The sequence below is a fragment of the Aulonocara sp. 'chitande type north' Nkhata Bay genome, linkage group LG16 (genome assembly GCF_057382095.1).
Source record: "Aulonocara sp. 'chitande type north' Nkhata Bay isolate Kocher_YH1m ecotype deep benthic linkage group LG16, A_spYH_male_GT1.1, whole genome shotgun sequence".
Classification (NCBI taxonomy): domain Eukaryota; kingdom Metazoa; phylum Chordata; class Actinopteri; order Cichliformes; family Cichlidae; genus Aulonocara; species Aulonocara sp. 'chitande type north' Nkhata Bay.
In genome coordinates this window covers 34,338,845-34,360,407 of record NC_141359.1, presented here as the reverse complement: position 1 = coordinate 34,360,407, position 21,563 = coordinate 34,338,845, and the positions used below count along the sequence as shown (strand labels likewise).

Below are 21,563 nucleotides of genomic sequence, written 5' to 3'. Positions count from 1 at the left end.
ATCGTTTTTAACTCTCAGTGATGCCGCAGTGTTTGTTTGACTTTGGGACCTGAAGCGGAGTTTGGTCTCGGATTACTCCGTGAGGCTCCTGACTACGGTAGCCGTAATGCTCCGACAATGTACAAACCTTTTGCGTGAGAAGAGCCTGGACCACCTGATTAGCCACCTGAAAGAGACGAGAAGGAACAATGTGTTTAAAAAAGTTTGGTCATTATTTTAAGAGTTGAACTTTGTGACTTTGAGATGCAAAGAGATTGTAAAACGACCGAGAATAAAGTTCAAAAATGAGGATTTAGAGGCGTGGACGGTGCCGTGAGGACAAACTGACATGGCGTTGCATCAGAGTCGGGCTCGTTGAAACCACACAGCTGTTGCCCGCGGTTACTGCATGTCTGACCACAGAAAATATACACATGGTTAATGTTGATGTCCTAACTTTTTCATTCTGTATTCTGTGTGAATTTCAGCAGGAAGAAGAAAAAGTTCAGCTCAGTTGTATGGATTGATTTTTAAAAAAAGAAGAAGAAGACTAATCTGAAACGCTTTCTTTCCTGCTTATTTTGATTTCTGAAGTGGAGGCATACAATATATCTTGGCACTGGAATAATAAGTATGTTTTGATTCTTTTGTATGTGGGCCACAAAATTATTTCCCTCCACCTCTTTCATCTTTCTATCAAAACGCCTTGCCTCAGCTCATTCAGATGATGACAGGAAACCATCTCAATGCCCACCCCCCCAAAAAAAAGAAAAAAAATCATCTGCATAATGAGACTGAAAAGCAGCAGAAGCGGTGGCGGTAGCAGAGAAATTAATCCCACAGCAGAAACTCTGAAATATCTGTCCTCAGACAGATTCTCATGGGCAGCAATCTCCATGGTACCAAGCCCATTAGTGAAGGCTGCTAAAAAACTAAAGTGGCACTGTCGTGGTGGCTGGAGAGAGATGCAGGAAAAGATGGAGAGACTTTCAAAGTGCTGTCAGAGGGAAGGAGTGCAGTTAGACAGCCTCGTGTTAGAGGTGAGAGTCCGTGCTCCTGAACGCCGAGACTCACTTCTTCATATCGCCAGGAGCTCTGCTGTCTGTCTACTTCAATTAAAGATCTGGGGCCTGTGCTTCGTACCGCGCTAAGTGAGTTAGCTGGATTAGATTGTTGACGATTTCGCGTGATCCTGGATCGTTCGGTTCCCCGAAGCCCATCCGGGACTTGCTGTCATAGCAACAGAGCCGTAAGCGTAAACCTGCTGGGGAGCAGGTTTACTTTATGTAAACAGGATTAGATCGCGGCCACGCAGGTATGCCCGCGTCATTCATACGAAAGCAACAGCGATATTCCACCACTGTTTCACCATAAATAAATAACATCACTGTAACCAAAGATAATGCAGCACTTGATCCTTTTATTGATTTCACACAGATACATACAGGTCATTCCCTAAAAAAGGGAAATGTACTATTAACATTCTATTACATGTATGTGATTATTAGTGTGAATGCTTGAAAAGCATTCACAGTATTGTTATTCGAATCTTTATTATTATTATTATTATTATTATTATATATTCCGTACGTTTTTTGGCATCTCACTCCTTCAAAACCGCTCAACTTAGAAAAACCATTCAAACACCGTTAGATTCCTATTCTTTTGGACATGAATGCTTCTACTTTTCTCATTTTTAACATTTATATTTTTAATTTTATTCAACTTTATTTAACAAAAATTTATAATGTATTTCAATGGAGAGACCCTTCAAATTCTCATTCAACTTACTCATTTTTAAACTCTTACTACTTCCACATACGTTGACATAGAGCCACCATTCAAACTTTAAAACGAAGACAAGACATTCAACTATTCAACTTGTATTTATCTTTTCAATATCTATTATACTTTTTCTTCAGTTCCAGTTTAAGTTTCATGATGTTTTTTCACCCGTTTCAAAATTTATAATGGGTGTGTATGGGACGGAATGTTGGGGCTAGAGTGAGACAGCTCAACTGCTAGAGTGAGAGGAGCAAAAAAATTAATCTTAAAATCTTTTTTAAAACTGCTGCTGTGTCTGCAGCGTTTGCTCTACAGGTATGATTTTACCCTCAAAACGTAGCCATGGCTGTCCTCTTTCATCCAATGTGTTTACTATTGTCCTAGGTGTTATGGTTCTTTCATAAATGTCACCAATGCACAGCCTCCTCCCTCCAACTCTTCCATAGACTCTAATGTTAAAATGGCTCAGAAGGTTCGTTTGAAAATCAGAAGAGCATGGTGTCTTTCCACTGTCACCACGTCCATATAATAAACTCCACAGGCATGAAAACTGAGAATTCAGTAGACTAGACATTGCTGTCACTCACGGTGAAAGAATTTTGTCAATACGACTTTTACTTTTCATTTGGGAACGATTTGTTTCGGCCTGACTTTTCTGTTCATTTTAAGCAGCAAAAGTGAGGCGCATGTCTGTGTACGTGTGTATGGAGCCATTGGGTGCGGTCACTATAGCAACCAGGCTCACACCTGCCTGCTTAACGAGCTCTGCCTGCCACTGTGCCAAGATTCATCTTAAACACTTCTCTTTCAACTGCTGCTGTGTCCACAGTGTTACAGCCATCATTTTACCCTCAAATTGTCGCCATTATTGTTCTCTTTCCAACACCGTATCTTTCAAAGCTCAGACATTTAAACTTTTTAAACTGTGTGGATCAAAGTGGAGGGATCACATTTGAGTCATTCAGTGATTCAAAGAATATGACCTTTTAATATTCATTCAGATGTTTTCTGACTCTAAATGTTCTTTTCTCATTTCTTAGGGTTTTCTAATTTACATTTAAAACATTTTCAGTTTTTTTCCAACTCCTTCTTCTGTGTAACCTTCAGCTTTTAGCAGTTCAGCACCTTTGTTTTCAGGTTAAATTCGTTTTTTTTTTTTGTTTTTTTTTAATCTCATTCAATATTTTTAACTCAAAATTCAGCAATTAATTCATTTCAGTGCATACATTCAGATTCAAGCATTCACACTGCAGTTTCTTCAGAAAATGCACTTTCTAGTTACAGATGTAATTCATATTTCAGAGTAGTAATTGTAAATTACTTCGTGTAATCAAGATGAGAGACCACGGCTATAAAAGCGAAGGTGGATTTGGGAAGTCTGTCGCAGTCATATCCTGTCCGTTTACGCGAGCCACCCATTGCGGAAGGTGCAAGATTGATAAGGAGAGTCCTCAGAATTCAGCGTATATTGCGGGACAGACAGGATCCTTTAGCTCAGCGCGACAGTGTGCTCATAGAGAGATATCGATTTTCCCGTGAGGGTATTATTCACTTAACCAACTTGTTGACGAGGGGGTGCAGGACCACCACCTGTCTTTTTTTTTGCTCTGCCCTTTTCTTGGTTGCTGTTATGAACAAACAAACAGAGTATTCCAGGGTCTCTTTCCAAGAGACGACAAGCAATATAAGTGATAAATATTACCATTCTGTAGAATATTCTTATATTTCACTTTTACTTGTTCCCATGTTCTAGTGGGTCCTGTTGTGGCTCTAATGTGAAAGGGGATATAATATAACATATTATAATATAATATAATATTGGATAATATGGTGTGATATGATAAATCTACCCTACCGCCTACTGGTGTTAGCCAGAGGGGCCGATGGCGCAATATGGCAGCCTGGCTTCTGTCAGTCTGCCCCAGGGCAGCTGTGGCTACAACCGTAGCTGCCTCCACCAGTGTGTGAATGTGAGAGTGACTGAATAGTGGCATTGTAAAGCGCTTTGGGTGCCTTGAAAAGCGCTATATAAATCCACTGCATTATTATTGTTATTATTGAATTACTTACGAGTTTGATTTGTCAGCAACTTTCTGCCAGCCCTCTCTCCTTGCTTTTGCAGCCTTTGCAGTGTTCCCTTGCGTTTTAATTAAACTCTGAAACTCCTGAAATCCCTCACTCAAGAGTTCTTGCTCTGCTGCCGAAAAATACCGAGCGCGCTCCTTCGACATTTTCGCCGACCAATCAAAGGGTTGCCGATCAATGTTTCTACTATCGATGCGTAGCCCCTGTTGGGCCACCCAGTGATCTCACATTACTTCATCCAGCTATACTAATCGTCAACAACAGGTGTGTTCGGGGAACCGGAATAGCGAGCTCAGAGTTAGCGCGATGATTTGGTCTTGGATGTTTCATTTGATCTTGGATGTAGTAAGCGACGTACGAAGCACAGGGCCCTGGGCATCCCTCTGTAGACTCCACCAGTGCTCATAATAAACAAAGTGTGTTTGTGCGTCTCCTGCTGTAGCTACAATCACAAGACTGTCGGAGTCCTGAGAAGTAGACAGCACTGTGTGGACATTTTAGTTTTTTGTTTGTTTGGTTTTTTTTGGGGGGGGGGGGGGGGGGGGGTAATTCATCTTACACTCCAAGAAATAATCCTCTCTACATTCATTTACCTTTTGGATGGTTGGAATTGGAAAGGTTGTTGATGTGAAAACAACATGTAAATTACCACAGTGAGCTGCATCCAGAGTATATACAGGGCATCCACAGCATTAGGACAAACTCAGGCCTCGGTCACACACACCTGTTCAGAAAAATAGTATCCCCTGATTGGTTGGAGAGTGGTTGCTGGGCATTGCTAGGTGAAATTGGTTGCAAACAGGTATGTGGTGCTGCGAGAAAAACTTCCTTGGAATTTCTTTGATCACTAGCAGGTTGCTGGGTTTAGCTGCAACAGTTTGGCTGGAAGATGCTGACTTGTCTGCAAACACTGGATAGTCAGGCAGTGCTTGCAGATAAGCTGATTAACCTGCAGGTGACGCAGGGCAATCACAAGGAGGTTTTTCTTAACTTGCTTTCCACCAAGGGAGGCCCCTTTAAAGTTTACATATATCTAACTGAGTCCGAGATTGATGTCTTGGGTTTTTTGCAGTTTCTCTGAGCGTTACATTGTTCCGACCTTGGTGATAAATTAGTTGGGACGTTCAGTCCTAGGAAGACTGGCAGCTGTCCTGATGTTTTCCACTCATGAACAATCCTTCTCACTGGAGAATGATGGACTTCAAATTGTTTGGAAAGAACCTTATAACCCTTTGCAGAACTGATTGGGCATCACTGCTGATGTCTGTCGTCCTCAGCATTCTGCTACCATACACCTACTTCTGCATTTTGGCTTGATTACTGTTCAATAAATGACTCTGTGTCATATGTCTTGTGCTTTTGTTCATCTCAGGTTGTTTTTATTTCATTTTTAGACCTGATAAGAATTACAGATGAGTTTCATTATGTCTTTTATGACTTTGTCTGTCTATGGACAGTCCAGTACAGTCTATGGATGCAGCCTGCTTATCAAGCTAGCCAGCATTAGATCTCGTAACTAAACGTGTAACGGTGTAAACTTCTGTTTTTTATGTGCAGTCTTTTTAGGGTTTTATGAGGACTGACTCACTGTAGGTTGGTACTGTATACCAGCTAAATTTTTCAGACCCTAAAAATGCCATTTACTGGAGAATGACCATTTTTGGTGGTACAAATCAGTGCAAATATAAGCCTTAATTATAAGCCTTATAAGCCTTAATTATTAATGAAAAATAAAAGTGTGATTTCATTGTAAATACATGCTGTATATCTTCTGCAGTGTGGGAGCACTCACCTCATCCAAACAGCGTTCGTACTGCTTCCTCTGGTTATCGTTTTCCATCGACAGAGCCGAGTTTTCTGCCTGCAGACACAAAACGCACGCATGCAAACTGCATTAATAATTTCTGAACGCACTCATATAAATAAGAAAATAAACAAAAATATGTAGGATAGAAAATGTGATTAATTATAGAACTATGAGAAACGTTAGAGGTCTTGATGCTGTTTTCTCTGGATGGAGGTGAGTTGTCTATCTAGACAGTACTCTCCCTGAAGCACTTGGATTTGTTGGTTTCACTGGAGAGAGATGGTCGTAAATGAACGATGCCTTAAATTTCAGGCATCCCAACTTAATCCTGCAGACCCTCACTGTGTCTGCGAGGCTGACCTGAGGTACCTCAGCTATAATTCAATTACTGACAGAGGTTCAGGCCCGACACCATTCTGGGAACTCAGCGGGCGACTTTCTACACAAGTGATTATTCTTGTAAATCTGAAAGGCCAGGCCACCTGAGCTGGCTTGTTTTCACTTAGTGTTGTGGGCAACTCCTCGGAACAACAAGTTCACAGAAGATCACAGAAATGGCTGATCACAGGAATGAACAGAGTTCAAAGAAGAACTCGCCCCACACAGATCAACACCACCTGTATCCCTGTGCAGCAGGCAGAGGTAAACAACACAGTATTTCAGCAGCTGAAATGATGCTGATTACTGGCTTCAGGCGTGAGGAAACGGTTTACTTGACTCTTAAAATGAGAACTTTGGAGATTTAAATGTGGGTTAGGTAGCTTTGTCATGTTTTAAACCCTCATTTTCTATTGAAGTCTAAACTGACTAACTTAATAAATAAGACATCCCCCGACTCTTTTGGAAGAGGACTGAGGTCACATTGACCTTTTGTCCTTCACATAGACTGTTAGAGGGATCTGTGACTTTCTGCTCCAAGTGCCTAAATTCCCCGTTTGGTTAAAGCATCTACAGGAAGCCACGCCGGCTAAAGTCAACTTAGAAATGAAGTCCACCCGTCAGACTCGCTGGTCACACCTGGTTTAAAGAACAAGATGGCGATGGACAAAACATCTTGAAGCTTCATAACCACTGAGTGGCATCTTTCATACTGTCTATGAATCCTAGCTAGCCAGCTCTAACTTAGCATCTGTCTGGCATTGGCTGCTGTGTCTTGTGCAACTTGGCTGTGTCAGTGTGTGTCTTTGTCCTGTCTTCCTCCTCTCGCTCCTAACTGGTCACAGCAGTTGGCCACCCCTCCCTGAGCTTGGTTCATCCAGAGCTTTCTTCCTGTTAAAAGGGAGTTTTTCCTTCCCACTGTCCCCAAGTGCTTGCTCATAGAGGGTCATTTGATTGTTGGGGTTTGCTCTATCTTATTGAAGGTTTTTTTTTTTATATATAATGCAAAGCACCTTGAGATAAGATAGATAAGATAAGATACCTTTATTAGTCCCACGAGTGGGAAATTTCATGTCTGGGCAACTGGGCAACTGTTATTGTGATTTGGCACTATATAAATGAACTGAACTGGACTGAATTGTCATTATACTGATACTTGTGTAAAGTGTAGAAGTAAATTTAAATCTAATTTGATATACAAAGAGGTGTTTACAAAGGTTATAAAGCTAGTTATGTAGCTATTTGGTGGTTACGTGTTTTGATATTTACATGTTTACATGTTTGAATGTTTAGACATGCATGTTCAAACATGTAATAAGTATGTGTTATATCTACCTGGTTGTTTTCCCTGTTTTGATCTGAGTATAAGATTTCCTGGCTTCTGAGAGGCCAGTGAAGTATTCATGAGGGCGGCACACAGGAAGTGTGGGTTGTTGTTGCTGTGTGCTGAGAGTAACGCGGCTGCTAAAAAGTTATCCGTCTCCATCTTGCTGTTCCTAATTATTCAGAGAGATTCCGAACCATCTAGTGAACCCTCATGTTACACTTGCATGAAGTATATCTGCTGGTATCGCAGTACATACAGTCCTATGCATGTCTTATAGTGTTTGCAAATACAAGCTGTGCGTTTGTGCGTGTGCAAGTTCTGGTACTGTACTTTGAGTCTTTCAGCCTGTTATGTTATGAGTTCACACTTGCTCTTGCAGTTGCATTACACCATCTTTACAAATGAGCCTGATGGATTAATGTGTCAATGTGTAGATTGCAAGTAAAAAAAAAAGTTTATAGGTGTCAATCAATCTGGCTTGAAATAAATTGTTTTTGCATCTGCGAAACATATTAAACCCCCACAAAGTGATCCTGCATGTACAGATAAATCACTTGCAAAGCTGTAAATGTTTGGCAGCGCGCTTACAGTCGGGCTCCCTCGTCCTTGTTTGTGCACCGTTAACTTGTTCGATCTGCAGAAACCATCACATCAATCAGTGTTTCAGACTTAACTGTCAACTTTCACTGAAAACTCAGACTTGGTGGAGGAGCTGAGCAGTTCAGCAGTTCCCCTCAGTTAGAAGAAAGTCGGTTCACTCTGTTTTTATTATTTATATTCTCACTTTTTGGAGGTTTTCAAAGCAAATATTTTACTTTCTGTGGCGGACTATGTGGAAGGTGCCCAAGTGTGCCATAATGACTGGAAAGTAGTTTGAACCTAAATTGAAAACTCTCTAATGTGCATCTCTCTCTCACTCTTCAGTTTGACATTAAAGTTTAATTACAATGTGGATAAAATAAAGGCAGCCACCATAAAGAAGCAACAGCGTGAAAGCCACAAAAACACACTCCGAATCATCCATTTAGGGTCATCAGAGTAGGCAGGAAAATTGATGCAATTTAAGGTGTTCTTTTATTTTAAAAAACCATCATTAATGACAAACTCATTATACAGGCTTTGACCAGGTTATTACCAAGGAAAATTAACTTTCACTAAAATATCACTGCAAATCATGCATGGACTGATGCCGGAAATCACTAAACTCATGCTGGATGCAAAATTAGACACACATACTGTACAGTGCTATGAAAAAGTATCCACCAGCATCCTGACTTCTTATTCTTTTGCATATTTGTCACACTTACATGTTTCAGATCACCAAACAAATGTTTATGCCATGCAAAGATTACTTGACTTAATAAAGAAAGCAGTTTAATTTGTTAAAGGAAATAAATTATCCAAACTGTGTGAAAAAGTAATCGCCCCCCTTGTTGGCCTCTATTAGCTGGTTGGGGCACCCTTGGGAGCAAAAACTGTAATCAAGCATTTAATATAACTGGCAACAAGTCTTTCACATCACTGTGGAGGAATTTTTTGCCTGATCTTCTTTGCAGAATTGTTTTATTTCAGCCTCGACCTACATCTGAGGTTTTTCAAGCTCAATTCTTATTTACCTCCAGGGTTTGACTTGGCCACTCAAATTTTGGTTTCAGGCAGACTTCCTGTTTTGTTTCAGATGATTGTCCTGCCTCATAGGCTAAGAGCAGCTGAGCTTCAAGGCAGGAATTTATGGCTGGACGTTCTCCTTCAGAAGAATCATGAGGGTGTATACCTCACCCCTGACGTCGTTGCCCACCTCTCAATTTTAAATACACTTAGTCATTGAGGGCTAGCAGGAGGGACCATGCGCTTACCTGCTGCTCCTTGGCAGGTAGCTCCATGCCCTCCTGGGTTTTAATTGCACCTTAGAACACATATGCATCAACACTACAATGAGCGGGTGGAGGGAGGTTTGGAGTCTTCTCCCACCCCCATTCTCTGCGGCCTGCTGGAGCGGGGGGGCTAGTAGGAGGAGTTGGCCGTCCGACTGCGGTCTGGGGTGTGGGGCCTCCCTGCTGCTGCGGAGTCGGGGTGGTCTGCCTCTCCCCACCGCAGGGAAAAGGGTAACACCACCTGGGTCTGGGTGCAATTCCCCCCTCCAGGGGCAAGGGTACCTAGACCCGGTTTGTAGAGTACGCTTGGGGAGTGTGATTGTGTGTACAGCGTCTCTTTATGTCTGTCTCCACGTTGGTTGAGTGTGGAGTGAGTGCATATGAGAGCATGAGGGTGGGAATGGATGTTTGTGTCTGTGTGTGCCTGTATGTCTGTGTCTATATGTCAGGTTGGGTATCAGACGCCACCTCTCTGGGGACACCTCAGGCCCTCCAAGGTTTGGAGGCCTATCTCCACCCACCACCACTTCCCCTGCCGGTGGCGGACTCCCTCAGGTGTCGGTGTGTTGGTGGTTCTTTGTGTCTGGGGGTGGGCGTCCGGGTACACACCGGCTCACTCCTTGGCGGCCGCTTGTCGGGGCCTGGGGCCTGGGGCTCGCTCGGGCCCCTTTGGAGGTGGGGTGCCCCCGGCCTCTCGGCCTAGGGCTCGGTCACTCAGGCGCAGCTGGGGGCCGGCGGAGCTCACGGGCGCGTCACTGCAACCCCCCCTGGCTTCTGCTCCGCGGCTGCTGAGTGAGCCCTCATCTGGGACTCTCCTCAGCTCTTACTGGAACAGTGGCGCGGCTGCCCCTCTGTTGGTCTTCCATGGTCTCTTGTGTTCTGGGGGCCTCTGGATGTCTGGAGTTTTGATCTCCTCCATACCCGCTTCACACCCTGGAGGATGGGGCTGTGGCCCCCCCACACTCCCTAGCAGATCATTACATGGAGAAACCTTTGGAATGCAAGCATGCTGATCCACACAGGTATGCACACATGGGTATTCACAGACGCGGACTAAAGCTTTCTTGGCTGCTGCCTCAAAGCACACTGTGCGCTGTCTATCTTGCGTGCTGCACAATATCGTTTATTACTTAGTAAATACTGATATCTATGACTAGCTAGTTTATTGTGATGGTGCTTTGTTTTCTCTATTATTATGTTGCTCTTTGTTGTTTGCTGTCTCCTCTGTTTGTTTGTTTGTTTGTTTGTTTGTTTTTTCTCCATACAGGTGACCCAGGAGTTTTTTTTTTTTTTTTTGTCTCTCTTCCCCCCCCTTCTCACCGTCTCTTCTCCCCTTGGGTTTTCTTTCTTTCTCTCCCCCTCTCTCTCTCATTCATTCCCCCTGTCCTATTTATTAAAAAAAAAAAAAAAAAAAAAAAAAAAAAAAAAAAAATGACAAAGGATGAACTGAAGCTCTGCCATCACGTAATGTCGCATACTGCTGTTTCTGATGTCATTTAAAAAAAAAAGAAAAAAAAAAAAAAAAAAAAAAAAAAGAAGAATCATGAATTCAGTAAAAGGCAGAATTCATGGTTCCATCAATTACAGCAAGTCATCTTGAAGCAGCAAAGCAGCCGCAGACCATTACACTACCGCCACCATGTCTGACTGCTGGTATGAGGTTTGAGTCCCATTACAATCCAGATGTAATGGGACTCAAACCTTCCAAAAAGTTAAGCTTTTTCTTGTCAGTCCACAGAATATTTTCTGAAAGTCTTTGGGATCATCAGGATGGTTTTTCCCAAATGTGAGATGAGCCTTTGTGTTATTTATGGTCAGCAGTGATTTTTGTCTTGAACTCTCCCATGGATTCCATTTTTGCAGAGTCTCTTTCTTATTGTTGAATCATGAATTCTGACCTTAACTGAGACATGATAAACCTATAGTTCTTTAATGTTGTTCTGGGTTCTTTTGTGACCTTGACCTCCTGACTCGTTGATGTGCTCTTGGAATAATTTTAGTCAGCCAGTTACTCCTGTGGCCACTTCACCACCAGTCCAAGTTTTCTTCATTTGTAGATAATGGTGCAACGGAATCCAACGACTAAGAAATGGCTTTATAACCCTTACCATACTGATAGATGTGTTGCTTTTTCAGATCTTTTTGCCTATTTCAATTTGTCAGACAGCTTCTGTTTAAGTCATTTCTTGATACAACAGGTTTAAAAAAAATTTAAAACTTTGAAAACTGTTAAATTTTAAAAAAGAAAGAAATGTATGATCAGTAACCCCATTAAAAAGAAGAATTTGTATCCCTGAAGCAGCAGCAGATTAAATTTCATGAGTATTTCATGGACTGCTGTGAGACTGTGTTGAACAGCCAACAGAACAACACAAGCAAAGCCGAGTGAATTCACTCTTTTTTTTTCTCTGTTTTTCTTCTGTGAGGCTTTTCAGTGGATATAAGCTCCATCAATAATGGCTGCCCGAGATCTCAGCAGATGGCGAGTCCTATGACCTATTCAGCAGGGAAGATGTAACGGGGGGTGGGGGGGTGCATACTGTACATTCACTGGAACACTGACTCCAAATGTTAACTACCCTGGCAGCCTTTTAATTATCACCTCCTGGATATGAATAACTCCTTTGTCTTCTGCAGTTTCTGTGCCCTTAGGACCGCGCTTCAACATAATAGAGCCTCTTTTGTTGTCCTATTCAAAGATGGACAGAGGCCTTACAAAACACGATGTGTGTGCTTGTTTTTCTTCTGCTTTGCTCACTGTTTAAAAAAAATGAAAGCACCATACAGACTTGGATGCTCTGAGCAACATATAATGGCTGTTAATTATCATTTGCAAGCAATTCAATTTACCCCTTAACATCCACCAGGTTACTGGCAAACCATGTAGGGGTAGGGTTATGCCTGCACATTGTCCACATGCTAAAAAAGCATAGTTTCAGAAACTAGAAGATTTATGTGTTAATTTAAAGTCTCGTACATGCCATTGGACAACAAGATTTCCTTCTGAATATGCGAAATAACTGAAAATGCCATACAAAAATGTGACCCTAAATCTAAATCTGAACAGGTAACGTGTAACCTAGTTAATGTAGGGTTCCCATGGGTCATTAAAAAGTCTTAAATTTTGAAATGAAAGGAAATTTTTTAAATAGGTTTTAAATTGGTTAAAAATATTGCTACTGACTATAATTTCTATATATTAGTAAATCCGTATCAAATAAATTTATTTTAGGGTGTAATTACATGGTCTGTAACACTAGGGGGTGCTATACTACTAAAATAGTTCTACTATTACACAATAACCCAGTCGCACTAGAGTAAAAATAGGATGGCAACCACCCTACGACAAGGAAAACTAGATGGTTGATAGTTCAGCACGCTCAAACTCATCATTCTATTACAAGGTGATAGCAAGTTTGCTGGGCTCCCACACTGCAGCAGATTTGTCACTATCGGGAAGAATCTGTGGTTCTGGCTGTAAGTAGTGATTTTATATTTAATGGTAATTTCTTTGGATGTGATTGGACAACAGATTTGCAAAAGATGAAAACAGATAAGTGACAGATAACTGACCAATTTTTCACAGTTAATAATTTATTATCACAAACAAATTGCATGTAATTGCCAGCCTGACAGAACGAACGCATCTTATTGCCATTCGGACTCACCAAAGTCACTGTGAAGATGGCGGCTGACTGTGACTGGTTGCAATACTGGTCTTGTCTTCAAAGCAGCCATTTCAGAGGCAATGAGATCGCAGCTTTGGTAATTCTGGTTGTGCTTCAATTTCCAACCACTGTTTCATCTTGTTTTTATCTGTGAAAACCGCTATTGGTAAAACTCTGGATTTTGTAAAGATCAACAAAACTATTATTTATAACACAAGAAAACCAACGATGCCACTTTTGTCTTTAACTTTATTTATCAGCAGTGCTCATACAAGGACTTAAAAACCTTCAACAATCACAGAGAAACTGAACTGTTTCCATTATTGTCCACAGGCTCTGTGGTGTCCCACATAATGACCCACCCAAACGGTTTACAACACCTAGTTTTAATTGTTTTCAATTAACTATGCACCACCCATCAAATTTAATTTCTTCAGCTCCAGCTGAATATATATAGCACATATATAAATGTGACTTACCTACCAAAATAAAAAAATGTAGCGCCATTATCAAATGGCTTTCCTAAAACAGGAAAATAAGATGAACTAATGCTAATTTTAGGGCCAGCAGCTGCTGGGTATGACAGAAACCCTGCTGACAATTACTGAAAATCCTAAATTCAAGTGACTTTTTCACATTACTTGTGTTTTCTGCCCAGAAGTCAGAAATCCAAAGAAATTAACTTCAGTGTCATGTGAATATCGTGGTTGCTTTGTTTTATGTTCTATATAATTTAAAGGAGAAATGGATCTGGGTTCTTATGGCGTAAGGTCTTAAGAAGCATTGCTTTCGTTTTCTTTTAATAATGGTGCAGGAACTCTGTGTTAAGAGGCTGACTTGAATAACATAGACATTTAAAAACTATGTGTTTAATGCTCCCTGCTTCTGGGAGATTTGAGTTTTTCTTCTGATTTCTTTAATAATGTAAAGCACCCTAGGCTTCGGCTAACACTTTTACATTTCATCACCACATAATGTTGTCTGACACCTTGTGAATGGCATCTTGAAGCTATAACAGCACAATCGGCTTACCTGCTGTTGACCTCACTGTTTTTGAGAGTGGGAAAAACTAACACATAGTTTATATTCTTAACCGGTCACGGTGAAAGCATTAGGGGTGGCCTACAACCACATAATTTTGCAACCATTAACACCTACTCAATAACCCTTCCTACATAAAGATACAGCAGTCAGAGTTATGTTCATCCAATGCCACCTGTTTATTTCTAACCATCAAATGTAATATGTTTAATTAAACATATTTCTCAGTCTGACATGGTGAAAGTGAAAAGTTGTGGACGAAGCCTAAGAACTGGACCGTGCAATCCACTTTATTACCTCGAGCGCTCTGAGCCGCTCCAACAGGGGATTGCTGTCCTTTGAATTGTCCTCTAAACCGCCGTCGCCACCACCGGCCTCGGGCGAGGTGGACATCTCTGTTGTTGGTGTGGCAGATGTGGGACCCTCCAGACTGTCCTGTTGCTTCCACATTTCCTCCAGGAGTTTGTCCTGGAAAGCAGAGAGCATATCAAACATGCATGCCTTGGAGTCACAAAGAGATGAAAACTAAACGCTCCATATTCCATAAAGCTCCAGTTATAAGAGCAATAAATCTTGATGAGCTGCACACTGAGAGCTGCAGCCACTGCATAAATAAAGCTGCTCTGCTTCACTTCAAAGATTTATTAAACTTCTATTATTTATGCTAAAATGTGCCAGCTAGTGCTCTAGGCTACTGGATTATGTAGACATTAAAAAGAAGAGGCTCCAAAATGGAGTCTTGGGGAACTCCATACCATTTATCTACACTTAAATTAGACCCACTGTGCTTTTTCCTTTTTGATTGTCTCATATTACCTGTAACTGGGATGGATTTTCATATTAAACATGGCTAAGGTTTAAAATAATAAGGTCAAAGAATGTAGACGTAATCCCTGTGAGACAAAAGCTCAGACGGCACACTGCTCTAAACATTCAGTTTCACACATTTTTTTTCCAATCTTGGCTCTCTATGATGTCATAGAGATGAGATATCTCTATTATGGTCATTTAAGGCACACAGCTTTGGCTATGGGCACAGAAACTCCACCCACATATTGTTTGCGAGTGGCAGCCAATAAGAATAAAGTTGGCATAAAGGGGGAGGGGCTATAATGGTTTGTCTGTACTCGTACACGTGTATTTTGGCACTTTTTCTGTGTGCTGTGGACTTTTGTCGACACATGAACGGCATTTTGGACACTGAAAACTGAGCTTTTCACAAACTCCTGCCACAGTGAAGATTTTCAAAGACTCAGTTTCTGCATTTAGACACGAACAAAGTCAGCATCAAAGGTGTGCACCTTTGGGATGCTAGTTTAGCTCAGTGGGTGAGCAGGTATGCCACATGACCACAGTTTGTGCCTTCCATCTCTCTCTCCACTTTCTTCACCACAAATGTGCCCCTAAAAAATAGTCTCCAAAAAAAAGGGCTTTTATCTCCTCTTTTCATGTCAGAATGTGTTATTGTATGTGGACTGGACTGGTCAACGTTTCTTCAAGGTTAGAGTTATATTACCTCCTGTTGCTTTGACATGCTCTTGACAACACTTAAGATGGTTTTTCTGTTTTACTATTTTATTATTATTATGGTATGAATCAGAATACTTTATCGATCCCAGAGAAAATTATGTAATGTAAGGATTATTCTGAACTGTGAATCATGCAAAGCTACTCTAGGAAAGTCAGGAATAAGAACATGTTAGTAGTAAACAGTCCCTATTCTTTAGATGGTATTAGAACAGATTTAGCAGTGAAATAAGTAGCACTTAGCCTTTTTCCCAGTCATGGATCAAGCATAGTCTTAGACTAAATGAAAACTTTCAATTAAACTTCAACTGGGAAAAGTATTTAGTCTGAGATTAGTGATAATCCATGTCAGAGAAAATAATTCCCACACTTTCAGTGGATATAAGTTAAGACCTTAAAAAGAGCTGAGCTGCCTCTGTGATGTTCTCATCATTTTACTGATACTCAGTTACAGAGTAAATGGAGTTTACAACATAGAATATAAAAGTACTGTATGTAGATGTTTGGATACAGTGGCAGGAAGCAGAGCTGAAGATGCTCAGACTTTCACTGGGATTGACCAGGATGGACAAGTTTGAAATAGATACATCAGAGAGACTCTTTGGTTTTGAGGATTTGGAAAGAAATTTAGAGAGTCAAAGCTGAGATGGTTTGTAGACGTGCAGAGGAGGGATAAAGGATATACTGAACAAAGGATGTTGAATATGGGTCTGACAGGGAGGAGGAAAAGAGGAAGACCTCAGAGGAGGTTCATGGATGTAGTGAAGGAGGGCATGCAGGGGATGCTGTGACACAAAAAGATCCTAGAAATACTGTGGTGACTACTAAAGTGAGCGCTGAGAGAAGAAGATAACATACAATACATGGAGTATATGTAGCAGTGTAGGACATCCTTTTCTTTTTCCCATCACTGTTTTGGTTGATACACACAGTTCAAGCAATCTAAGCTTCATGCATTTTGCACTCTAATGTGTTTTTTGGAGCATCACTCATAGATGATAAACTGCCTGCACATGAGGCTGGCCCTTAATACAATGATGCATCATCTTTCACTGCATTATTAGTATAAAACTGCAGAATACAAACATTAAAAAAAGCTTTGACTCAAACAGGAGAAGATGGATCGAAGTATGAAAAGGACAAGATGGATAACGCTGAGATTCCTAATTATGAGACTTGTTTGCATTTGCTATACGGTTCATTAGCTCCTGTGATTTGCACATTTAGCCACACCAACATTACTCATAAACAACATCAAAGCTGAAGATCTGGAGCATGTGTGACTCTGTGTTCCCACAACACAATAAAATTATTGCATTGTGGGGACTTGGATCTATCTGGAGACACAACGCAGACCCCCGCAAGCTAAACTATTGCATCATTATTGGTAGTTCCATAAACACGATATTTTTTCATAAACATAAATATCTAAAAAGACTGTGTGGAAAAAGTATTTTAAATGTATTCATTGATCCCTAGTCATATGCAGTTGCATGGATGGATATTCCCATGCGTACAGCAGGTTTTAAAACTATGCATCATCCCAGCAAAGTGTCCATTATTATATATATTTTTTAATACTCCAGCAAGCACATGAAAATGAACCACATCAACCACCCACTTCTACACAAAGCATAAATGTATTATAAACTTGATTAAAAACAAAAAAGGAATTTTAAAGTGAGATCAATAGTGTATCTAAAAGTAAATCACCCCGTGTATTTCATCTATATAGTAAATGAAAAATATCATCTGTTAATTTATTTTCTTGTTAGAGTTCAAGACATTATTGCAAATAATGTTTGTAATTTGTCTGTTTCACATTATTTCAGATTTTTCTGAAACTTCCATACCCGAAAGAAAGAACTTGTGACTGAAAGTGTGTTGGTACCTTGTATGCTTTCATTAGGTCCAGTGGGTCCACCTTGGGCCCTTCCAGTGAGTCCTGGTTCTGTAGTAGCGTTCGCACCGTCTCCTCCATGCTGTGGTTAGGAAGAAAACAAACCTGTTAAAATATAATCTTCTTAATGAGAGATAAATTAATTGCAATTAAGTGTTGCAGGACATGTAAAAGGCTAATTATTATTGTGGATAATTTATATTTTAGAATACATTTTAACCATAGACATTTTATGGCACAGCTGCTGCTCCTCCACATCAATTTGAGCCAGCTGAAGTGGTTCAAGCGCTGCCCGGAACCCCCCAGCCCTCATCCTGGAGGAGACCCAGTGAAAACTAGAGAGATTATACCTCTATGGCTCTCAATTGACTTGGTTTCTTTCCAGAAGTGCTCAAGGAGGCTGCTGAACAGAGGGAGTAAGGTTATATCCCTGCTAGCAGCTCTGTGAAACTCATGACTTAAAATCTAATCTCAGTTTAATGGGAAATAGTTTTTATATCTTGTTCCCTATTACCATTTTCTATGTTATCCTGCTATCACTGGTTAGAATCAGGGAGCATTGGCCTCTGTGGGCAACTCAGTCTCTGCAGTGCTGTTAAAAAAAACCCTAACTTCTCTGAGATATACATGAGGTGCATTTTGGTGTCTGGGATACAGCTAGACTTTTCAGCCGCTGACACCAAATACCATTTGTTGTGGTGTTTTACATTTTTCACACATGATCGCCAAAAAAGGGCCTAAAGTTTCCCTTTCTCACATGTAGCACAGAGCAGGAAACGCTTCAGACTCTTCTCACAACTGGAAATACTGGACACGGGCACAGGCGGCAACATTATTGATGCCCACCTAAGCCTGCACCTTTCTCACAATGGGGACATGCGTAGAAAAATCCAAGACCCTGGTGAAAGGTTAGGTTTAAGCCTCAAAAATACTTGTTTAGGTTCAGGAAAACATGAAGGTTTAGTTTAAAATGCACAATTTTGCAACATTAACCTCTTCATGTTGAAAAATTGCACTACTCTGAATCAACTGCATTTACATGTGACAACAAGAATTCCTAACCAAGCATCCATTTCATCTAAGTCATTGAACCCGCTCCAGGCAGTGGATTAACCAATAAGACAACTGTTTAGTAACCAAAATTTTCTTAACACATCTCACAGAAACTTGAAGGAAAGTCAGAGACTGATCACTGGATTCATCATCTGGGTACCAGGGAAACTTTAAAAGAACCCAACTGGACCAAAGTGATGGGCCACCTCACTGACAGTAAATGGTAAATGGACTGGTTCTTATATAGTACTGTTAAATTTTACTGGAGTACTCTAAGCATTCACACCCATTCATACCAGCAGTGTTTTTCTGTCTTTTCTATGTGCTTTCTAGCTAATATTCACACAAGGCTTAGTGTCTTGCCCGAGTATACTTTGGCATTCAGACTGGAGCAGCTGTGGATCAAACAACCAATCTTAATCTCTGATTATTAGATGACCTGCTGTACCCCTTAACTCATAATGCCAATACAGCTTATAAAAACAATTTCATTAACACATTTCGGAGACAGACATACTGGAAAAATATAGTTGTTATTACTTTTTGTTCATTCATATATTAAAACTAACCTCAGACTAAGACTCCATCCTCTGTTTAAATTTTGATAATGGGGTTACACCTTAACATTTGGGTCACTGACCAAATTCTCCTTAATCTAAAAGTTAATGATAAGGCAGATAGCGAGTAGAGACATTAACATGTCTGCAATACAATGTAACTTTTCCAGGCTGCTGGACAAAGTAATGAAGTTCACTAATTGGAAGCAAAGGTGTAGAACAGGGAATATGAAGCTGTTACCAGTTGATCTTTAATAGAACATCTCCACACTTTATAATTTATATGTTGGCTGCATGAGAATTTGACATAAGTTGCATAAGCTGCCACTGAGAGGACAGTTTTCCACAACTAATAACAAGACATAATTTTTTAGGTCCTCTACAATATAACATGATGTTAACTTCAAAAAACACAAAAAAAAGAGAGTATGTTATTAGGGCATTGCTACACAGTTGTAAACACAATTAGTCATTAGGTTTTTCCACTTAGCATTAGCTACTAACTTTCCATTGCAAAGCTAGTGTCCAATTATGGTTCCATCAATCTTGAAAAACAAAACAAAACACAAGATTGTGCTACAATATAGATTTTCTGCATAATGGATTTTGTTTCCCCCTGTTAATTAAGGTAGATATCCAGCACTTGCATTAGCTACTCTCTCAAATGTCTGCTAATTCCTCTTAAAAAAAAAAACCCTACTATATACAGTTGTTTCCTGATTAAAAAATAAATGTCAGATAGCATGTCTTTTGGATTAGTTAATTTTCTTTCCACTTGTTTTTTCTCTTGTTATTTGCTACAGTAACTTTATCTAGCAACACCTCAGTGGTACCCTCTTATACAAATACAGTCCTGTCCATCTAAAAATGAAAAACTAAAGCATACTCTAAAGAGTTGGTGTATTAGCAAGCAGCAATAGCTTTGGCTACTGACTTCCTGGTCCATCTTGTCCTATCAGTCATCAGTACTATCCACAGTCAAACAAAGTAAAAAAAAAAAAGGGGGCACTTGAAGGAATCATTTGTCCTAATTAGCACATTTTGTTTTAAGTCTGTTTTTCTAGCCAAGATGAGCATCCGAGCTAATATGACACGTGAGCAAAGAGGCTAATGCTAGCGAACACTAATCAAATTCAAATTCAAATTCAAATTTTATTTGTCACGTACACAGTCATACACAGTACGATATGTAGTGAAATGCTTGGACAACTGCTCGTGACCTAAAGAAAACAAAAAAGGAAAAGGCTATGAATAAGATAGGAAATAAATATGAAAAATTAAAAAGGGTAAATTTAACTAGGAAGGAATAAAATATAAATTAAGGTTAAAAATGAAATAACTGTACAACACAAATTAGAATGAAGGGTAAATTTAACTGGGAGAATAAGATAAAATATATAAATTAAAGTTGAAAATAAAATAACTGTACAACAAAATACACAATATAGAACTATATAAGAATGTATGAAGAAATATAAATAAATATATACACAATAACAGCAGCATATACACAATAACAGCAGCGTGATTAATCTCTAGCTAAAGCCTTGCTCTACTCTCTACCTCCACTTTGTCTTCCTCTCAGTAACAGAAGGAGCTACCTAGCACCAGCCTAAGACAATAACACCCATCTGTTAGGATAGACCTTGATGACTAACCCAGTAGGAGCCTTGACTATCAAGCTCCACACGATTCTACATAGAGCTAATATGGCGCTGACCAAAAGGCTGAGGCTTCAGAAACAGGAATCTACATACCAATGGGTAAAATCTTTTACATTATGTTTTTTATTTTAGATGAAGTGACATATCTTATCTTCTATCTTATCTTATATCTGGTGGTGTAGCTGTTTTACAAAACTCACTAGTTTGGGGAAAACAAAGGTTCTTAAAGAGCTTTTTGGCTGGTAGCAGCTGACTCATGTGAATCATGAGAGTATCCACAGGCAGGACAAATTAACAATCAATTACTGATTTTCTTTAATGTTTGATTTTATTTCAAGCCATCCATAAAAGCGCTGCTGACATTTCTTCAAAGGGCTTCAGCTATATTTGTGTAGCTTTTGACTGTTATTTTTGTAATTATTTTCCCCTGGAGCTATGTATGCTTGATGGACGCTGACCATGCCTCCGTAATGTCGTACGCAGTGACATTTTGCCCTGTCACTTCCAGGCCAGCCTTTCCCTCTGTTAGATGTGTGCGGCACAGCCATTAGCGCCGGCTGCCGACTGTGAGCACTTCATTGGCATTGCTCTCTTCAGTCACTGCCACTGACCTGAAACAAGCTCAGCTAAAATGAAAACAGCGGGTGGGATGGTGGTGGGAGGGGATGATACTGAATTCGAGCAATCTTTGAGTTTAAAGCCCAGAAAAATGCATTTTAATCTGGATACATGCGGTCTGAGAGGCCAGATGTAAAATGCAGATTCCACTGTATGTTGCTCAACAGCTTCAGCAGACCATCAGTGCTGTAAAGTGTTGGGGGTTAAAATCCTGCCGGTACTACCCACACTGCACTTGTGGTGCTTTAAGTGAAGCACTTTGGATCTTACTGCATCCACCAAATGGAAAATTCAATGAAA

At 40.2% G+C, this 21,563-nt stretch overlaps 1 protein-coding gene across 5 annotated transcripts in view; it reads right to left on the bottom strand.

Annotated features, from left to right (window-relative positions):
• Window positions 1–21,563, bottom strand: part of LOC147311955 (nck-associated protein 5-like) — a 108,956-nt gene that overhangs the window by 63,019 nt on the left and 24,374 nt on the right. For all 5 annotated transcript variants that reach the window (XM_086265744.1, XM_086265745.1, XM_086265746.1 and 2 more), the window contains exons 3-6: window positions 17,363–17,453; window positions 14,242–14,412; window positions 5,642–5,710; window positions 128–166 (exon numbers count right to left, since the gene is read on the bottom strand). In XM_086265744.1, the coding sequence (XP_086121870.1) occupies window positions 128–166; window positions 5,642–5,710; window positions 14,242–14,412; window positions 17,363–17,453 (370 nt within the window). The remainder of the gene's footprint in view (window positions 1–127; window positions 167–5,641; window positions 5,711–14,241; window positions 14,413–17,362; window positions 17,454–21,563) is intronic.